Below are 20,431 nucleotides of genomic sequence, written 5' to 3'. Positions count from 1 at the left end.
ACAGTCCAGACACATAGTGTACATATATATACAGTACATGTTGTGGGCAGACAGTCCAGCCACATAGTGTACATATACATGTTGTGGGCAGACGGTCCAGACACATAGTGTACATATATATACAGTACATGTTGTGGGCAGACAGTCCAGACACATAGTGTACATATATATACAGTACATGTTGTGGACAGCCAGTCCAGACACATAGTGTACATATATATACAGTACATGTTGTGGGCAGATGGTCCAGACACATAGTGTACATATATATACAGTACATGTTGTGGGCAGACAGTCCAGACACATAGTGTACATATATATACAGTACATGTTGTGGGCAGACAGTCCAGACACATAGTGTACATATATATATATACAGTACATGCTGTGGGCAGACAGTCCAGACACATAGTGTACATATATATACAGTACATGTTGTGGGCAGACAGTCCAGACACATAGTGTACATATACATGTTGTGGGCAGACGGTCCAGACACATAGTGTACATATATATACAGTACATGTTGTGGGCAGACAGTCCAGACACATAGTGTACATATATATATACAGTACATGTTGTGGGCAGACGGTCCAGACACATAGTGTACATATATATACAGTACATGTTGTGGGCAGACAGTCCAGACACATAGTGTACATATATATACAGTACATGTTGTGGGCAGACGGTCCAGACACATAGTGTACATATATATACAGTACATGTTGTGGGCAGACGGTCCAGACACATAGTGTACATTAGGGTGACCATATTTTGATTTCCAAAAAAGAGGACATGCTGGCCCCATCCTCGAGATACTTAATGATAGTTTGCACAATCGAAGCGGGCATGGCCACCTTCATTTCACTATGTCTTGTGTACTGTACTGTATGTGATGAATAAACCTCTTGAATCTTGAATCTCTACTCAAAGTTTACTCAAAGATGCCTTTATTGTTTTAACATATGCTTGGAAACATGCACCCAGAAAAGCAGCCATTTCTTTTTTTATACTTGAACTTGAGGACTGCATACTTTTTTTGCAAAGCTTATCTTTATACATTATGCTTATAGCACATGCATAAGCCTGGTCTCTTTTGAAAGATAACATTCTGAAGTTACTAATGCAAAAAAGGAAAATCACTTTTAGTGCTAATGAAATATAGTAGCATATAGGTCTGAACTTGAGTTGAACGTGAACTTGTGTACTCACATTTTTCTGCAGTGGTTGCAATATATACCAAATTTAACCACATAACATGTGCCCAGAAAAGTGGCAATTTTTTTTTACTTGAACTTGAGGACTGCATACTTTTTTTTGCAAAGCTTATCTTTATACTTTATGCTTATAGCACATGCATAAGCCTGGTCTCTTTTGAAAGATAACATTCTGAAGTTTCGTACACAATAAAGAAAAATCACTTTTAGTGCTAATGAGTAACATAGGGCTGAACATGAGTTGAACTTGTGTACTCACGTTTTTGTGTAGTATAGTTGCAATATTCCAAAATAATATATATATATTTTTGTATAAACTGGAAAACACCGCAAATCCATAGCCTGAAGGGACATGGGCCTGAAGGGACATTAACGTGTGTTGTCGGGCCTTACAAATACATTTGATTTTGATTTTATTATCAATAAGGTAGGATATCTGGAACACACAAACACACTATTTTTTAAATAACATGCCATGAAACTCTGGTACCTGGCTGAATTTAAGACTGCACAAATCATGTTTAAAGCACGAAACAATTCACTCCCGGGTAACATCCAAAAATTATGTTATAGAGAGGGGGGTTACAATTTAGAGGAGAGTCTAACTTCAAGAAACAGGCTGTTCATTCAACAATGTATGTATATTTCAGTTTGTGGAGTGAATATGAGTTGCATAAGATAATAGAGTGTGAAGGTATACTGAATACTGTCTTATCTGTATGTCATGTATGTCATATGTTATGATGAATTGAAAATGGGGGACCCTGATGTAAACAAGATGAAAGTATTTCTCTGGTCTGCATCCCCTTAACAATTGTGTGTATTGAGCCGTACTGTATTGTACCCATTCTGCAATCTGTTAATAAAGTTTTCAATCAATCAATCAATCAAGGGGGTAGGAATACATACGTTTACACTTCATTCTATACTCCTGCTTGTTTGTTTTTTAATCTGTTTATTACTTGTTTTTTATTATTATTTATTTTCAAAATTATGTTCGAAATAAATAAACGCATTCATTCAAGATATTGTGTGAGCAAAAGTATAGTTAATTTACTCCCTCGAGTCTGGCCCCGCGCGGATCTCGCAGCTGTGCCCGCACAGTGCAATACTCCAATTCAGCCATTGGCAATTCAGCCATTGGGTGGGTGGCGCTGCTGAGCGGCCCTCACAGCGCGGCCCTGAGAGCGCCGCTGGCCCTGCGGCTCTGCAGCTGCATGCAGTCCGGGGTGATCATCTGCCGCGCCATGTAAAAAGTCGCACACCTGACATATCGACATGTAACTCGAGAACCGAGGCACAGATTTTGGCGATGAAGATGGCATTCGAACGGCAACGAAAGGCGCTTTAATTCGGTAATTTATATGTTCGGCGAAAAATGCAGTCCAGAGCCTTCAGATGCTCGCAAAGGGCCGTGAAACTGAAACTGAAAAACAATGAAACCCCGGACATTTCCATGAATTTATAAACCCCCCCCGGACGCCCCGGACAGGGCGTGAAAAGAGGACATGTCCGGGCAAAAGAGGACGTTTGGTCACCCTAGGTACATATACATGTTGTGGGCAGACAGTCCAGAGTAATTTGCCTTTCATACTTGCAAGAGTGCCAAGCGTTCATTCCGAGCCATGTTTTGTATCGACACCGGTATACTAGTGGGTGAATGCAAGGTATGTAAGGAAAACTATGCACATGCTAAGATAAGATAAGACAATATAAGATAGTTCTTTATTGTCTGTTGATACAGAAACAGGTTTTGTGTCAGAACAGACAATACTGCGTTACAAAAAAGAAGAAGAACATAGGATAATCATGTTAAAGCAGAGACAGACATATCTACACACTAATCGATGGCTGAAACGCAAAACCTCCTGTCTGCTAAATTTCTGATTTTCTGATTTCACTTTGGATGATGAGGAACCTCCTATCTGCACCTATTCAGTCTGTCTGCAAGATATCTTCCAAAAGCCAAAAGCAGTGTATTGTATTGGGTATCCTTAAAAATAGCATTCTGCAAGAAAACAACATGTTTTTTTTGTTTTCTCAAAAAAGTAAAATGTTCAGATAGGAGGTTTTGTGTCTCAGCCATCGATATATATCTGTACATATCCTACTCTTACTAGTTACACTGCTGGCCATTATGACTTACTACCTGTAGCACTGTACATATTAATACTACAACATACTTAACATAGACATCTCCAAGGATGATTCTATAAAAAATTTGAAGTCACAAAGGTCTATGTTCTGGTTCTGATAAGATCAGAACCGGCTTGATCATACTCTGCGTTGTGAATTGTGTCTCCTAAAAACCTGGTCTTGTTCGACGGCATCGAAGCAGGAGAAATGAAGGCGAGGTTGTAACCGCATCTGTTTAATTCAAAGTTAAGAGTGTAATTACAATGGTTCTGGTTCAATTAAAATAAAGAACGCTATAATATTGACGGTACCAAAGCACTATGCCGCTCGCCCTCAATATTAGACTAAGAAATCAGATTATAGAGACTAACGAATTATTGAATTGTCTTTGGTCTTTGTTGTCTTGCTGACAACAAAGGATTATGTTCTCGTTCCAAAAGCTTGTTCTCCTTGTTCTCCTCTGGTCGCGCCGTCCTCTGTGTGAAGGTGGGTGTCATCCTGTGTTGTTCCATTTCAGAGTCCTTCCACAGTCACAACACCCCCCCTTTTATCAAAAGCCGGGAGTGTCTGCGTGATGTCACCGGAGTGACGTCCAGCAGATGTTTTCCTCCAATCACGGCCTCTCTAAGTTTGAATTTGAAATAGAAGGTTGTCCTCAGTAAGCCAACCCTCTCTACTGTGTTTCAGATCAGAGAACTAGATTCCGTCTAAACTAACTTAATACTTTGGTTATTAACCCCAAGATATATATATATATTCAAATTGAGATTGATTTCATACACACAGAGATATCATTTTTGAATAGTTTCTCTTGATGTTAAATGAGAATCACAGTAGTTTTACCATTAAGCCCACTTCTATAGTATTATAATCATCTTCTGTTAACTTAAATCCATATCTATTTTATACAGTTATTATTCAGCACTTTTGTGTTTTCCAATGTAGTTTAAGAAGTGGCTTAATTTCACACTCTGTGATTCTTATTCATAAACATGGCATTTTTCATATCCTTATATTCAGAATTGTTACCACAATATAACAGGAACATTTGCAGTTCCTCCCCTACAGCTGTCTCAACATGTAGTACTCAAACTAGTGCGCTGCAACCTTGCCCAAGCCCGACGGGGCCCTACCCGACCCGACGGGTTCGGGCTGGGTAGGGCTTTGTTTTTAAATAAATAATTCGGGCTCGGCCGGGCCGGGCAGTGCCCTCTTTAAACATTTTTTTTTTTATTGCGTCTTTTTTTTTTTTTGCTCGCTATACTCATATAACTAGGGTTATAGGATAACCTTAAGTTTCTGTTTCATTTTCGCGTAACGTAGTGCTGTCATCAGCGCGTGAAAGCCTCGTGTCTGAGGAGTCAAGATGTATAGGTTAACAGATAAAATAGTCAAGGGAAAGTTGCATTTTTGGAAACATTTGGATGTCTCCCTCCGCAGCCTGCAGGGATAACTCGAGGGGAGCGCGTGGCTCAGGTGGATGATGAACAAATTAACCAGACCGAAGCGGCATAGGTTGAAGTTGGAATATAGCCAGTTGGCGAATGTTTTAATTTGTTCTTGGATGTTAACGTTGTTAACGTTGTTCAACGCCTTGCTGACATCAACACAGCGAAGTGGTGAGTTTGATTATTATTATTTGCTGGTGTGTGGGGTGACGTCGCTGCTGCCCTGTTCTGTTGCGCTTTCATTATATAAATGTTGCTCTGCTCGAAATCTGATTTATGTTTTCTGTTTGTTTGTACAGTGACTGAGTAGGCTATTGCATCGTGTGTGTGTGTGTGTCAAAGAAGATTCCATATAGCCTTCAAATTACGAGTTTTACGAGGCTGACTCGCTGGGAAATAGAATTTGCGAAAAAAAGGCTATATAATGGTTGTTAGTTTTCAGCATATGTGTTATTTAGTTAGACCTATTGGACATTTTCGTTTTTGTTTATTTATTAAGTTAATATATAAACAGTGTTTAGAATATTTAAAACAAAAAAATTAAATAATTTTTGGCTATATGTTATAATATATATATTAATGTTTCTTTCGTTTTCACTATCTGTTATTTAGGTAGACCTATTGAACATTTTCGTTTTTGTTTATTTATTAAGTTCATATAAAACCGTGTTTCGAATATTTAAAACAAATACAAAAAAAAAAGAAATTAATAATAAATAATAAATAAAAAAATCTGGTTTTCACGCGGGCTAGGGCCTAAAATATTATTTACAGTCGGGCTTATTTTCGGGCAGGGCCTGAAGTTCACGGGCTCGGGCTGGGTACGGGCTTCATTTCAAGGCCCTTGCAGACCACTAACTCAAACCAGTTGACTTGGCTGTCTGTTAGGCCTTGGGGCAGGAGATAACAACTTCATGTAATGTGGCCATGCCATTGTTGTAGCTGCTAGGCCCACATCCTGTATAAACAAGAGTCTGTGTAAGGAAACCTGTTATCTCTTCACATTCCAACAGTTGTATGCAAATCTACTTACTGTTGAGCGCCCAAGTCTCTACAAGCACACACAATCTCTGAGCTAAATCACTATAGGTTAATCAGGTTTAAACTATATTTGAGTGTCAACCTATTAACCACTTATTGGTTAAGACTAAAAGTATACAGCATTCATTTTGCACACAAATCCAGTAGTATTTTCTAATTAAATGACTTATGATTATTTACAAAGTTCCTTAACCTAGGGACAACCATCTGTTCTATTTTATTACCATGTAGCCTCAGGGCCTGGCCCCCTGTGGTTCATGACTGAAAGACATCTTTTATGACCAATCCTTATGCTTACTTAGAACCTTTTCTATTAGAAACATTTTCCAGTACGTTTAGGATTTATGATTTATCAAATATTACTACAAATGATTTCATTAATACACTGCACTCTTCCTCCTTCTTCACAACTATAAACATATTCACTAGAATAACACACTCATCAAAGTCTACCATTGATAACATCATCACCAACATCCAAAACACCAAGCTGGAGTCGGGAGTGATCCTAACTGACATAACTGATCACTTCCCTGTCATGTTGTCTCTAAATCTTGCCAGTGAACTTGCACCCTCTCCTTGTAAGACAACAATTAAAGTAATAAATGACAGAACCCTGCAGCAACTATATGGAAGCCTGGAGACCAAAGGGTGGAAAAATGTATATGATGCCTGTGATCCTGATACAGCATATGATAATCTGATATTGGAAATAACAGACTCCATCCATAACACCATTCCCGAGAAGACTGTCATGAGCAGTAAAAATGACCAGAACCCCTGGCTTACAAAGGGCATCTTAACATCCATTAAACACAAAAATAAACTCTACAAACATTATCTTAAGAAGCCTAGTATAAATAATAGAAACAAATACAATCTATATAGAAATAAACTCACTCATATAATAAGGAAAAGCAAATGTGATCATTATACTGATCAGGTAATAGCATCTCAGGGTGATTCAAAAAGGACATGGTCAGTTCTAAATAAAGTACTAAACAGGGACAAAAAAGCATCAGTGCTCCCTGACCCTGCAAACATGTCACAGCAGGATCTCTCTGATAAATTCAATACCTACTTTGCATCCATTGGTGAAGACCTGGCGAATAAAATTAGCCATCCCGGGGGTGTGTCTTTTAAACAGTATTTATCAGGAAACTATATTAACTCTTTTTTCATGAAACCAACTGACCATGATGAACTATTCAACATTATCATGAAGATGAAGGACACTCGCACAGCCGGTGCTGATGGAATATGCAGCAACATCCTAATAGCCATAGCCAATATTATAGTCAGACCACTCGCTCACTGTATTAATTTGTCCTTACTACATGGTGTAGTGCCAAAAAACATCAAAATTGGGAGAATAATACCCATATATAAATCAGGTGACAAAAATAGTATTAATAATTACCGTCCAATATCCGTGTTACCAGCTCTATCCAAAGTCTATGAGAGAGTTGTGTACAATAGATTAAGCGAATACACCACCAAGCTAGATATACTCACCAATTCACAATACGGCTTCAGGAAAAAGAGAACTACAAACATGGCAATATTAGACCTCATAGAGAAAATACATGATGCCATTGACCAGGGTGATTGTGGGGTGGGCGTTTTCCTGGATCTATCAAAGGCTTTTGACACCATTGACTTCACCATTCTACTTGGGAAACTACACCATTATGGCATAAGGGGTCTGGCTCTCAACTGGTTCAGTAGCTATTTACATGGTAGGCAACAGTACGTCGATATAAAAAATCACAAATCAATAAAAATGGACATCAAATATGGGGTCCCCCAGGGGTCAATTCTAGGGCCTTTACTATTTATTCTCTATATAAATGACTTTGTCAACTCATCTGTACTACTGCACAAAGTAATATTCGCTGATGACACTAATTTGTTTCTGTCACATAAAAATCCACTCGAGCTACAAGATCTACTCAATACAGAACTACAAAAAGTTCACTACCTGGTTCAAATGCAACAAATTATCACTAAATCTCAGCAAAACAAATTTCATTGTCTTCCACTCAAATTGGATGCGCACACATCACATGTGCATACAAATAAATGGAAAGGAGCTGTCAAGAGTGGTGTCCACAAAATTCCTGGGGGTCATCATCGATGAGTCACTCAACTTCAAATGCCACATAAAATATCTACAAACAAAACTGTCCAAATATGTTGGCTTATTCTGCAAAATACGTCATTTTCTTCCCTTGCCTGCCCTTCTCACCTTATACAAAACCCTGTGTGAACCCCTCATTAATTACTGTAACGTCATATGGTGCAACACATACCCCAGCCATCTCAAGAAACTAGAAAGCCTACAAAAGAGGGTACTACGAGTGCTGTCATGGTCCGGGTATAGAGCGCCCTCAAAGCCTCTGTTCCATCGCTTTGGTCTCCTGAGGCTCGCTGAATTTAACATTCATCAAAACGCATCAATTATGTATCAAGTTGTCAACAACATGAATCACAGACTGTCTGAGCTTGTCCCAGTCTGCCAACCACTGCACATCCACAACACAAGAAATAAGCATCTTATATCTGGCAAGAGGAGAAGGCTCAATTGTGCTAGCCTAAGCATAGCATGCAGGGGTCCACAGATCTGGAACAAGCTTGACGAAAATCTAAAAATGACTAATACCTTTAAAACCTTTAAAAAATCGCTGAAAGAGGAACTGCTAAAATCATATCTCTAATTAAAATTATAACTTAGGAATAAAATTGTCTGTATTATGTATCTCTGTTATATGTCAGTTAGTAGGTAGGTGTGTAAACCTACCCACGTTGTATTGTTTTGTTTTGTTTTTTGTTATTGTTTTGTTGTTTATATTCTGTTTGTATCTGTGTTCAGGCTCCCTCCAAAAGCTTTAAATAGCTTCTTGGGAGACCTGGCACATGCACACAATTTGCGACATTGATATCACATGAGGATACTCGCATGTAAATGTATTGTGTGTGTGTGTGAATAAATTCATTCATTCATTCAACACTGTACATACATCTGATTAGCACTACGCCCAGTAGAATTTATATATTTATACCCAGTTGAATCACCTATACATTGTTTACTATTGCACTTTACTGTACATTTGCACTAGATGCCAAACCTCTTTTTGTTGTACTGTACTTGTGCTGTAAAATCTAATCGAATCTAATCTAATTGTCGAGTCCCATTTCATTGTTATGGGTTCTAGAAGAACTGACCTGGGAGGAAGTGGAGGCGCCACGCCGATGTCCTGTGCCGATGGTCAACATGTAGCGGTGTTCATCCAAGAAGTCATTGTCATACAGCACAGTCACCTTTACCTGCAACACATTACAGCACAGTCACCTTTACCTGCAACACATTACAGCACAGTCACCTTTACCTGCAACACATTACAGCACAGTCACCTTTACCTGCAACACATTACAGCACAGTCACCTTTATCTGCAACACATTACAGCACACTGGGGCATCTTAACTCTTTCTGTGCCAAACACGAGAATTCAAACCGTTTCAAATCCAACCGTTGAGCGCCAAAAACTAGCGGACCTGCCTGTGTCTCCCTGGCACCGCTGCCTACGTTATAATTGCAATGACGATCGAATCCCGACAGGTGGCAGTATCGTCTACCTTTTGAACTGGGTCTCTCAGTTGTCTTTCAGTGCCTCGGTACCTCCGGCTGCAGGAATCACCTCCCCCTCAAAGTGAATCAGCACACAGCCTGTCTGTCGCAGATTTTCTCACCTGAAACCTATTGTTTCCCGTATTATAGGCCAGGCCCAATGCACACCAGTAATGGCGATCGTGATGGAACTACTGGGATTATTCATTTTGGAGTACCTTCTGACTAAGGTAAGGTCTATTTTAGGTCTATTTTACCGAACCTAAAACATGTTTTTGTTAGGGCTGTCAGTTTATCGCTTTAATTAGATTAATTAATTACACAGCAAATAATCGCGTTATGAAAATTAACTCAAAATTAATTACATTTATTTTTATTATTTCTTTTTTGTATATCATTCATTCCATAAGAATGTAGAATACACATTTACAGACTTTTTTTTAATATGGTCCATTTGCATGGTATCTGATTTTAGGGACATCTATGAATCTCAGGGAATGTATTCCCAGTGTCAGAAATACTGTGGGCTAGATCCACAAAGAATGGATTGCATGGTGCAAGTTGCACCCTTACTCATTATGAATTGAAAATGGGGGACCCTGATGTAAACAAGACGAAAGTCTTTCTCTGGTCTGCATCCCCTTAACAATTGTGTGTATTGAGCCGTACTGTATTGTACCCATTCTGCAATCTGTTAATAACATTTTCATTCAATCAATCAATCTGTGCGGTGATTGATTGAATGAACATTTTATTTTGAGTAAATTGTAATGAACCAAATGAGAATATCAATTTTTTTTTATCTTTGACTGTGAATAACACCATTCTCAAATTGACCAGACCTGAAAAATCTAAACAAATTAATAGATGGAAGATGATTAAACAGAAGGTTTGTAGATACAGTACTGAATTCTGCCATCCGGACACATGCAATTTGAAATATGATTATAGAATATAGAATATCAGGCATAAAATGGTTATGCGATTAAAATGTGATTAATTAGATTAATTAATTACAAATCCTGTAATTAATTAGATACATTTTTTTAATTGCCTGACAGCACTAGTTTTTGTATTGATCACAGCGTCGTATTTTACCAAACCTAAAACATGCTTTTGGTAACGATCGCAGCTTCGTAAAAATTGATGATTTTGTGAAGAAACATCTAATATGGTATATACCTTTGATTTGGAAATAATATACGTTTCAGGCGAGCATATGCATATAACACGTCATATCTCACTATCTAGAAAACGAGACTGGATTATTTTGAAACAGGGCGATGTTTAGCGTGGAATAGCGCACAAACGAAAGTATGTAGAAATTAACTGGTTTGTCCATGTTGGACTATAAATAGTGCCTGTCAAATGAGCCATACTATTGTCTCCACAGCTATAATATAGAATATACGATGGGTCTGCAAACATCGTGAAAATTGTCAATAACGCTGGCACCAGGGAGTAAAGATCACACTGGGGCATCTTAATGAACACATTACATCACACTGGGGCATCTTAATGAACACATTACATCACACTGGAGCATCATAAAATACATTACATCACACTGGGGCATCTTAATGAACAAATTACCTACATCACACTGGGAAATCTTAATGGAGCTAAGGTTTACACACAATTGATTCAAGATGCTAGAGATATCCAGTCTCTCTGAACATGTCACCACGTAAATAATACACAGATAAATCACTGGCTCTTGTGTTGAGATATACTGTACCTTGGCTGTATCCTGGATGTCCTTCCTGCGTGCCCACAAGACTACCAGGAGATACACGGCAAACAGGGCTCCCACAAAGCACAGGACCACAGGGTTTTGGGCAAAGGTACTGAAGAGCTCTGCGGTCCTCGAGAGATCGACGAGGTTAGGAGTGATGAAGAAAGAGCTCCCGAAGAATGTTAAGTGGTTACAGAGGCACTGGGTGATGAACGGCGTGGTCCGAAAACCAACCTAGAGAGAGAGAGAGACACGCAATAAGTTCTGGGTTTTTAATGTCGTATTTGGGGGAAATTGACCAATGGTAGGCTTTTTTTTCTTTTTCTCATCTGGGTAAGAGTTTCTTATCTGGGTAAGAGTGCTCTCGACCACTCTTAAAATGTAGTCTTGCCTAAGAGAGAAGCAAGAATAAGAAAACATTGCTCAATCCCATTTTGAAAACAAAATAAGAAAAAATGCTAGTTAAGAACAAAATAAGTGGCCCATTGTCTCTACTAGTCTGTCTATGTTGCTCGTTCCATGTTTCAAGTTCCATGTTGTCAAGTAAGTGTTCCCCATGTTAGTACTTAGAGTTTGTGTTTGTGTTACTTTTTCCCCTCTTCCAGTTGTCACTGAGGTTTTGTTTAGTTAGCTTTGTTCCTTGTTCTGTTTATTAGTCTTGTGTCATTAAAACCCTTGAACTTGCTGCCGTCTCCTATGCTATTGGGTCCTATGTACACCACCACCCTGTGACAGGTATAACATATTATATAAATTAGTATTACTGGGTGTAGTGCTAATCAGATGTATGTACAGAGTTGTAGTATTAATATGTTGACAGATGTTGGCTATGGGGCGACAATAACTTATCATGAGGACAAGGTCCTCTCACTTCAGCCTTTAACCGGCGTAGTTTATTATCACATTGGTACACAGTACATAAGACCTTCTCTCTGTAGGAGGTAGGTGGGAAGAGACAGAGAAGGAGGGAACAATCCCTTAAATACCCTCTTATCTGGCGCCAGCGTCAATAGCTCCGCTTATAGCGCCCTCTTGTGGAAACAGTTAGACATGCAATCGTATACATCACATAACTTTAACACTCCCACTTACGGCTGTCTTGTATACTGTACAACTTTTTCAAAAACAATCTTCAAAGAAAATAGTACAGCTCAGAGCATCAAAAAGAATATGGCAGTCAATACTACATAACAGGCAATATTTACACACCAAACATGACCTCTGCAAATCTTCTCAATTTCAGTTTGGAAACAGGCTTCATCATAGCGTCTGCTACCATGTCGTCTGTCGGACAATAAACAAGTGTCCCTGATGACAGATCTGATGAAATTATATTTTATATCCACATGTTTACACCTCTGTCGGCACATAGGGTTTCTCGCAATTGCAATGGTTGCCTGGTTGTCTTCATAAACAACAGTTTTCTTATATACATAGGTATCCATTCCTTCGAGCAGTAGTTCTAGATAAATACATTCCTGTATTGTCATAGCTAGAGCCATGTATTCAGCTTCACAAGTTGATAGTGCCACTGTGGGCTGCTTCTTTGTTTTCCACGAAACCAGTGAGCTGTTTGTGTTCAAACTCACACAATACCCTGTGGTACTTCTTCTGTCTGTGGTGTCTGCCGCCCAATCTGCATCACTGTAGGCTTTAAGCCCTAAGCCCTCGCTGCTCTTTCTGAAACAAAGCTGTTTATCTGCTGTACCTTTGAGATAACGAAAAACATGTTTTGCTGTAATCCAGTGCTCCTCTGTGGGGTCAGCAAAATGCTGTGACAATTTACTCACTACAAAACATAGGTCAGGGCGAGTACATGTTGTCAAATAAATGAGGCTACCTACAGCTTCTCTGTACATTTTTACATCTGTCAATTTCTGAGCATCCTCTTGGTAGTCTAGTTTTTGATCACATGGTGTTTCCCTTGTCCTACATTCTTGCATGTCAAAACGTTTCAGGATCTTCTCCACATATCTCTTCTGGGATATTTTTACACAACTGGCAGACTGTTCGAAGTCCATGCCTAGAAAATGCTTTAGCTAGGTCTTTCATTTTGAATCTGGTGGAGAGCATACTTTTCACCTGCTCTAGGTTTCTAGTGTTGTCTGCTGCGATGATCAAATCATCCACTTCTGTATTTAAACATTGATCCTCTTCTGTATTTAAACATTGACCCACTTCTATATTTAAACATTGATCCACTTCTGTATTTAAACATTGAATCCACTTCTGTATAACCATGTAGCTACCCTCCTTCTGTATTTAAACATGGAGTACCCTCCTTCTGTATTTAAACATTTAGCTACAAACCTGGCTTTGTACTCGTCGTGGCCTTCAATACCCTCCTTGATTGAGTACACCCATTTTCCTCCCACTGTCTGTCTGCCCTCTGGTAACTTGGTTAGAGTAAAGGTGTGGTTGTCCTCTAGGGACTTCATCTCCTCATCCATTGCTCTCTCCCATTTCCTTGATTCAGGGGACACCATCGCCTCTTTAAAGGTCTGAGGTACTCCACTCACTACTCTGTAGCAGTAATAAATGCTGGTAAGTGTACTGTCATCCTTGTCACTTTCTCTCCGGGCATAGACTTTCAGATACTTTGGGGGTTTGTGTTCCCGTGAGGGATACCTCCCACTGCATGAGGCACGTGACGTCACCCTCGGGTGCTCCTCGTCATCATCCTCTGGGGGTTGCTGACTGTCTGTCTGCACGACTGTGCTAAGTACACTAGGCTGAGGTGTCTCTGTTTCTTCACACCTTACTCTGGAGTCCAGCTCTGGCTCCTCTGTCTGTGTCTCATCCTAACATGTTGACTTTGTGACAAATTTGACTAGCCTGTGTTTTTGCACTTTCCCTTTACCGGGATAATAGACTAGGAAAGCGGGGCTTCCTTTGTCGTGCCCTACAGAGAGTCCTTTTTCACATCTGGACTCGAGCTTTCCTCTGTCCTGCTGGTAAGCATAACACACTGATCCAAATTCGTGCATTCTAGCTAGATTACATTTCTTTCCTGTCAGTGCTGTATATGGGGTGGTGCCCGTGTGCTTATTAAAACACCTGTTTCTGGTGTAAGCGGCTTCTTGTACCGCATACTGCCATAGACTCTTAGGTAAGTCACCAGCTATTAGCTTACACCTAGCCATTTCGAAAAGAGTACGTCCTTCCCTCTCTGCCACGCCGTTCTGGTGTGGGGAGTACGGACATGACGTCTCGTGTCTTATCTTGTTCCTTCTCAACAGTGATTGGAACTCTCTATTTGTGAACTCGGTTCCGTTGTCGGACCTCAAGTATCTTATGTTGCCATAGGGGGCTACGTCTGCCAGGAATTTCTCCGGAGTGTGTCACTCTTTGCTTTGAGAAAGTAAACAAACACTGCCCCTGTACACACATCTGTAAAATCAAATCAAATTTATTTGTAAGGCCCGACAACACACGTTAATGTCCCCATGGGCCGTACACGTCTTCTTTAAACAAGTCAAGAAGAAACATAACAATAAGTCAAGAACAGAACAAGAACACCATAAGGTCCAACAAATTTAAAATAAATGCAAATAAATGAAAGAATGCAAGCACTCCCAGACATACCCCACGCGAAGGTAAGGAAAAACTCACTAAAACCTAACAAACACAGATGAGTGCATGCAAAAGACTGTACATATCTAAAGCCACCTATGGACTCGTTGCTTACTGGACCGGCTAGATCTGTGTTAACTAGCGCAAGTGGTACCTTTACTTTTTCTGTGGGACTTCTGTTTCTCGATTGAGTGAACTTCCCCTTTATGCACACTTCACATTCTTTGTCAGGTCTACGCTTTTCACCTTTAATGTGCATGCCTTCTGTCACTGCTTGCAGTTTCAGTAAATCCTCGTAATTACAATGACCCATGATCTCATGCCATGTCTGAATATCGTGACTGACATTACACATATCATTATTATTACACTTGTCGTTGTCATTACACTCTGTTTGTAGATAATACATTCTCTTGTACACCTCTATGTTAAATCGCGTACCGTCAGGCTCTACAAGAACATCTTTACCTTCATTGAAGAACACTTTGGCACCGTTCGCAGTAGCAGATTTTACAGAGAATAGTTCTTGTGGGAACGAGGGTATGTAGAGAGCGATCTTTAACGTCACTGTACACCGGCGCCCCTCACTGTTGTAAGGGATAACCTGTCCCTAGTGAGTTCTTGAATTGATATGGTAATGGACCAGTCGACCAAAAGATTCACGGAACGACAGAGTATTTCAAACAGAGCTTTTATTTCACAGAGAAGAGAACAGCCACCCTCCTCCTGCAGCCCATGGGCTCATCCCTCGCACACCAGTAGAAGGAAAGAATACATCATATTACATGTCATTTATACCCTCTTGGACAGAGAGAGAAGGGGAGGGGTGTGTGTATGTATCTGTGTGTGTATGTATGGGTGTGTGTGGTGTGTGTGTGTGCTTGTCTGTGTGTGTGCTTGTTCCAGAAGGGGGGCTAATGGGTTCCAGATGTAGGCAAGGAGAGATCCCTAGTCTCGAACAACACCCCAACAAATCACGCCCGACAGCTGAGTGGGGGAGAGGTGTGCGTGTGGGTGTACGTGAGTGTGTGTGCGTGTGCGCGTCGGAAGAGGAGGATGTGTGTGTGAGGCGCGTGATCAGGATGTACAGGGGGCCCTGTGTGTGTTAATGGGTGTGTGTGGAAGGAGACAGCCACGAGGTCAGCAGGTCAGACTGAGAGACACCCAGGCTACAGCTTGCATCATGGGGGAGACAATAGGTGCACAGATACATAAGATATTGTACTAGATCAATGAACTAAAAACTATCAATCCCCCTTTTTGACATTAAATCCATATGTCAAACACAACAGTTCATTGATGGATCTGTACCCGTCGATTGTCAACCATTACATGCATCACACCTAATACCAGACGGGATAACAACACCAGGGCCCTCATTCATCAATGTGTGCGTAGAACATGTTCTATTTCCACACGTAAGCACGGAATGTAGAACCAGTGTACGCACAGGGAAGTCGGGATTCATGTCAGATATCAACGGCTCCCTAAAACCATTGCTGCAATTCTGCCTGGACAGCTCAAAATACTAATAAAGACCGTTCGTTGACCACTGTTTGGCGTTGGTTGTGTGTCATTATAACCGTGCTGTAATATGAATGCCTTTATTAGTTGTGTTCGATTGGCTATATGATTTTTAGAGGCATCTATTTTGTTGTCGGCTAATAAAGACCGCGCTGGAATATGACTGCCTTTTCCCGTGTTGTTTGATTAATACCCAGGGATTAAAGTTCTCCTCAATTTTATTCCAAATCGCGATGGATCTCCCGTCAATTTTCTACCTGCTGCATATGATTTCTAGAGGCATACTACAATCTATTTTGATGTCAGTATTGGGTAGCCTATATAAACAATAATACGAGAGCATATACAAGAACAATGAATCTCACTGCATGTATGATGTAGCCTGCCTTTCAATACATGAACTTGAATCCCATCATATACATAGTCTGTCCACTATCTGGTGTCATTGCAATGCGTTTTCTATTCTTTCTTATACAGTAAAAAGGGGGAAGAACACTATATTCATATGACTTGTATTCTGCTTACAGCTTCGAAATTCCACTTGTTTCGTTTAACGTAAAGCCTTTTAAATATAATCAAAACGTTCCCGTGTTTCTGCGGTCTGCGCAAAATAATAACGTGTTGAGCTTTATGATTTATGATGAATTGAAAATGGGGGACCCTGATGTAAACAAGACGAAAGTCTTTCTCTGGTCTGCATCCCCAATTAACAATTGTATGTACTGAGCTGTACTGTACTGTACCCATTCTGCAATCTGTTAATAAACTTTTCAATCAATCAATCAATCAAGCTACGCGGAGCGCAGTCAGTCAGTAGCCTACACCCTGTATATTCCGATAACGCTATATAAACCATGCTGCATTCATTCTGAGAGAAAGATCTATTATTCCAAATGCTATTTATAGGGTTTTGACCATAATTACACTACTGTTGCTATTTTACAATGAACTATAATGAACTACGGTTCGTACAGAACATGCCAGTGTTATTATGCACAGAAGCTCATTTCCTTGTTGTAATAATATATTCTACCACTGGGCGCCAGGTACGCATGGTCTGACCTGTGCGTAGACGTAAGCACGGAGTCAAGTTCAAGTTGAAATTGATGAATCCCACTCTTTGCTTAGAAATGATCGTACGCACAGGGTAAGCACAAATCTGTGCGTAGAACACGTTGATGAATGAGGGCCCAGGAGAGGAGAGAGAGAGAGAGATAGAGGGAGGGGGGGGGAAGCGGGAGAGAGAGAGAGAAGAAAGAGAGAAACACAGATTTGCAACTTTCTCAGACGATATACGTAACCCCTGTGGGACCCCCCTTACTCAGGCACACGCAACGTCCATCAGGGCGCTACCTTCCCTCTGTTACAGTACACCGCCCATCCTGGGTCGGCCCCGTCTTCTAGAGGGCAAGGGCCTCTTCCTGAGTTGGTCCCCGTTCCAGGGTGCGGCCCCCTAGACAAAAGTGTCTCCTCTGGTCTGCTGCCTCCTCAGTGTCTCTGGACTGTCCCCTCCACCTCTCGCCAGCTGGCCCACCGTCTCTCCAGCTCAGCTCAGTGTCTCTCCTGCTGCCGCTTCCCCAGTTCTCGTCGTGGATGATCTGCCTGTCGTCCATGATCTGCGGTGCCTGGCTGCTGTCGATGATTTGCGGTGCCTGGCTGCTGTCGATGATTTGCGGTGCCTGGCTGCGGTGTTCATCTCCGGCCTCTGCCGCTCAGCTGCCATCTCCTCCGGTCTGCCTCTCTTCATCCTGGCCCGTCTGTCCTTCGTCTCCTCCTGCCTGTCACCTGGTCGTCTGGTGGTCTGGTCACGGACGTCTGAGGGGCTGCTGCTGGTATCTCATCCCTGGTTCAGACGCGCTGCAGACAGCTGGTAGTAAATGTCTGGATCTTCTGCATCGTCTTCTCCTCCGTGTCTCCATTCCTCGTTCCGTCCCTGGTTGCGGCTGGCCCACATCAATTCTCACTTTGGAACCTCCATTTGTAAGGGATAACCTGTCCCTCGTGAGTTCTTGAATTGATATGGTCATGGACCAGTCGACCAAAAGATTCACGGAACGACAGAGTATTTCAAACAGAGCTTTTATTTCACAGAGAAGAGAACAGCCACCCTCCTCCTGCAGCCCATGGGCTCATCCCTCGCACACCAGTAGAAGGAAAGAATACATCATATTACATGTCATTTATACCCTCTTGGACAGAGAGAGAAGGGGAGGGGTGTGTGTGTGTATGTATCTGTGTGTGTATGTATGGGTGTGTGTGGTGTGTGTGTGTGTGCTTGTCTGTGTGTGTGCTTGTTCCAGAAGGGGGGCTAATGGGTTCCAGATGTAGGCAAGGAGAAATCCCTAGTCTCGAACAACACCCCAACAAATCTCACCCCGACAGCTGAGTGGGGGAGAGGTGTGCGCGTGTGTGTACGTGAGTGTGTGTGCGTGTGCGCGTCGGAAGAGGAGGATGTGTGTGTGAGGCGCGTGATCAGGATGTACAGGGGGCCCTGTGTGTGTTAATGGGTGTGTGTGGAAGGAGACATCCACGAGGTCAGCAGGTCAGACTGAGAGACGCCCAGGCTACAGCTTGCATCATGGGGGAGACAATAGGTGCACAGATACATAAGATATTGTACTAGATCAATGAACTAAAAACTATCACTGTCTATGAGGCATACCTGTGCGTCTCCTCTCCCTTGCGCCAACCCGTAAGTGCGCTTCCCGTCTGCCAGCTCCATGCTGTGTCTCTCCGGCTCGAAGGTGTTGTCAAAGTTCTTGAATCGATTCCTGTGGTTGATGACGTGGGACCACGCACCTGTGTCCACGATCAGCCCCTTCCTTTGGGCCTGCTGCTGCTGCGTTGTCTGCGCCCCGAAGATGAAGTCCTCTCGTCCCGCTACTCTCCGGGCGTCGTCTCGACTTGTCTCACGTCCACCATCGTCGCCATCTTGTCCACAGCCACCATCTTGTCCATGCGCGTACCGTGCGCTCTGGTCGCGTTTCTTTCTACACACTTTGTCTGTGTGCCCCGTGGATTTGCAGAAGCTACACCAAACAATCTTTTCGATGCCCTTTTTCTCCGCATCGCCAACACGCCAGCTCCGTCGTGGGCCTGGTCTTCTCTCTCGGTGCCGCCCGGGCCTTCAGCACCCTCTCTCCCGCCTCCGCGGCGACTGGTTGTGTGTCTTCTGAGGCCTCAAAGTTCCGCAACTTGGCCTTGAACTCTCCCAGCGACATGTCCGCTGAACCGTGTGTCACCAGTAGTGTGAACGGTTTGTACAGCTCCGGTAGTCCTCTCATAACCATCGCCATCATTAGTCCATCGCTTGGTGCTTCTCCTGCACTCTTAAGCGCCGTAATGATCTGCTCAGCTCTGATGACGTATTCGGTCACAGTCTCTGTGTGCGCCTTCTTCAGCGCGGTTAGTGTTATGTACGATTCAGGGTCTTCCCCGTCCGATATAATGATCTCTCAACACTTCCAGGCTCTCTCTGCCTTTGTCCTTAGTGTCGCGGAATATCAGCCCCAAGCTTGTGTCGTCTAGCAGTGGTGCTAACTCACAGTATGCGTCGGCATTTTGCTTGGTGTCCAGGGCTCGCGCGGCCACCGTTACTTCTCCCATGGGGGCCGTCAAGATCGTTGTCTTCAGTCCCACACCGTGCAGGCAGCACAACATTCGCTCTTCCCAGAGCTCATAGTCCTCTGCTCTTCCGTTGAACGAGGGCCATTTGCTCCTTCCTTTGGTCGCCACGAGTTTGAAGACGGAGTTCTCCACCTCGCATCCATTGGGCTCAGCAGGCTCCGTCTCCCCCGGTGCCGCCTCCTCTGGGCTCTGCGCGCTGCTCTCCGGACGGATCCGCTTGCACGCCAGCAGCATCGCGTCGGCGGGGTCGGTGCCCCGCTTCCTGTTGACGCGCAGGATCGTCGTGTTGGGGTCCATGTTGCTCTTTTGATGGTAGGCGTAGCTTTAGCTCCCGTTAGCTTAGCTTTAGCCACGCGGTGCTCCCGGTGCTAAACTAGCCTATACTTTAGCTAAACTTGCTACCCTTATTATTTCGCCCCTGCCTGATCTGAGCCCATAACCTGTTGACAGATGTTGGCTATGGGGCGACAATAACTTATCATGACGACAAGGTCCTCT

At 42.3% G+C, this 20,431-nt stretch overlaps 1 protein-coding gene across 1 annotated transcript in view; it reads right to left on the bottom strand.

Moving 5' to 3' along the window:
- The window catches only part of LOC311228134 (polycystin-1-like protein 2), a gene marked incomplete at both ends in the record, with an annotated part of 152,981 nt that extends 132,751 nt beyond the window's left edge, over positions 1 to 20,230 (bottom strand). Inside the window, 3 exons of the mRNA XM_084314049.1 lie at positions 9,071 to 9,172; positions 11,213 to 11,443; positions 20,042 to 20,230. Of these exons, the coding sequence (XP_084170175.1) occupies positions 9,071 to 9,172; positions 11,213 to 11,443; positions 20,042 to 20,230 (522 nt within the window). The remainder of the gene's footprint in view (positions 1 to 9,070; positions 9,173 to 11,212; positions 11,444 to 20,041) is intronic.
- Between the last annotated feature and the right edge of the window lie 201 nt (positions 20,231 to 20,431).

This window comes from Notolepis coatsorum (genome assembly GCF_963971535.1).
Source record: "Notolepis coatsorum genome assembly, chromosome: 5".
In the NCBI taxonomy this organism is placed as follows: Eukaryota; Metazoa; Chordata; class Actinopteri; order Aulopiformes; family Paralepididae; genus Notolepis; species Notolepis coatsorum.
Note: the sequence above shows the minus strand (reverse complement) of the source record. Positions and strands in the feature narration are given on the sequence as shown.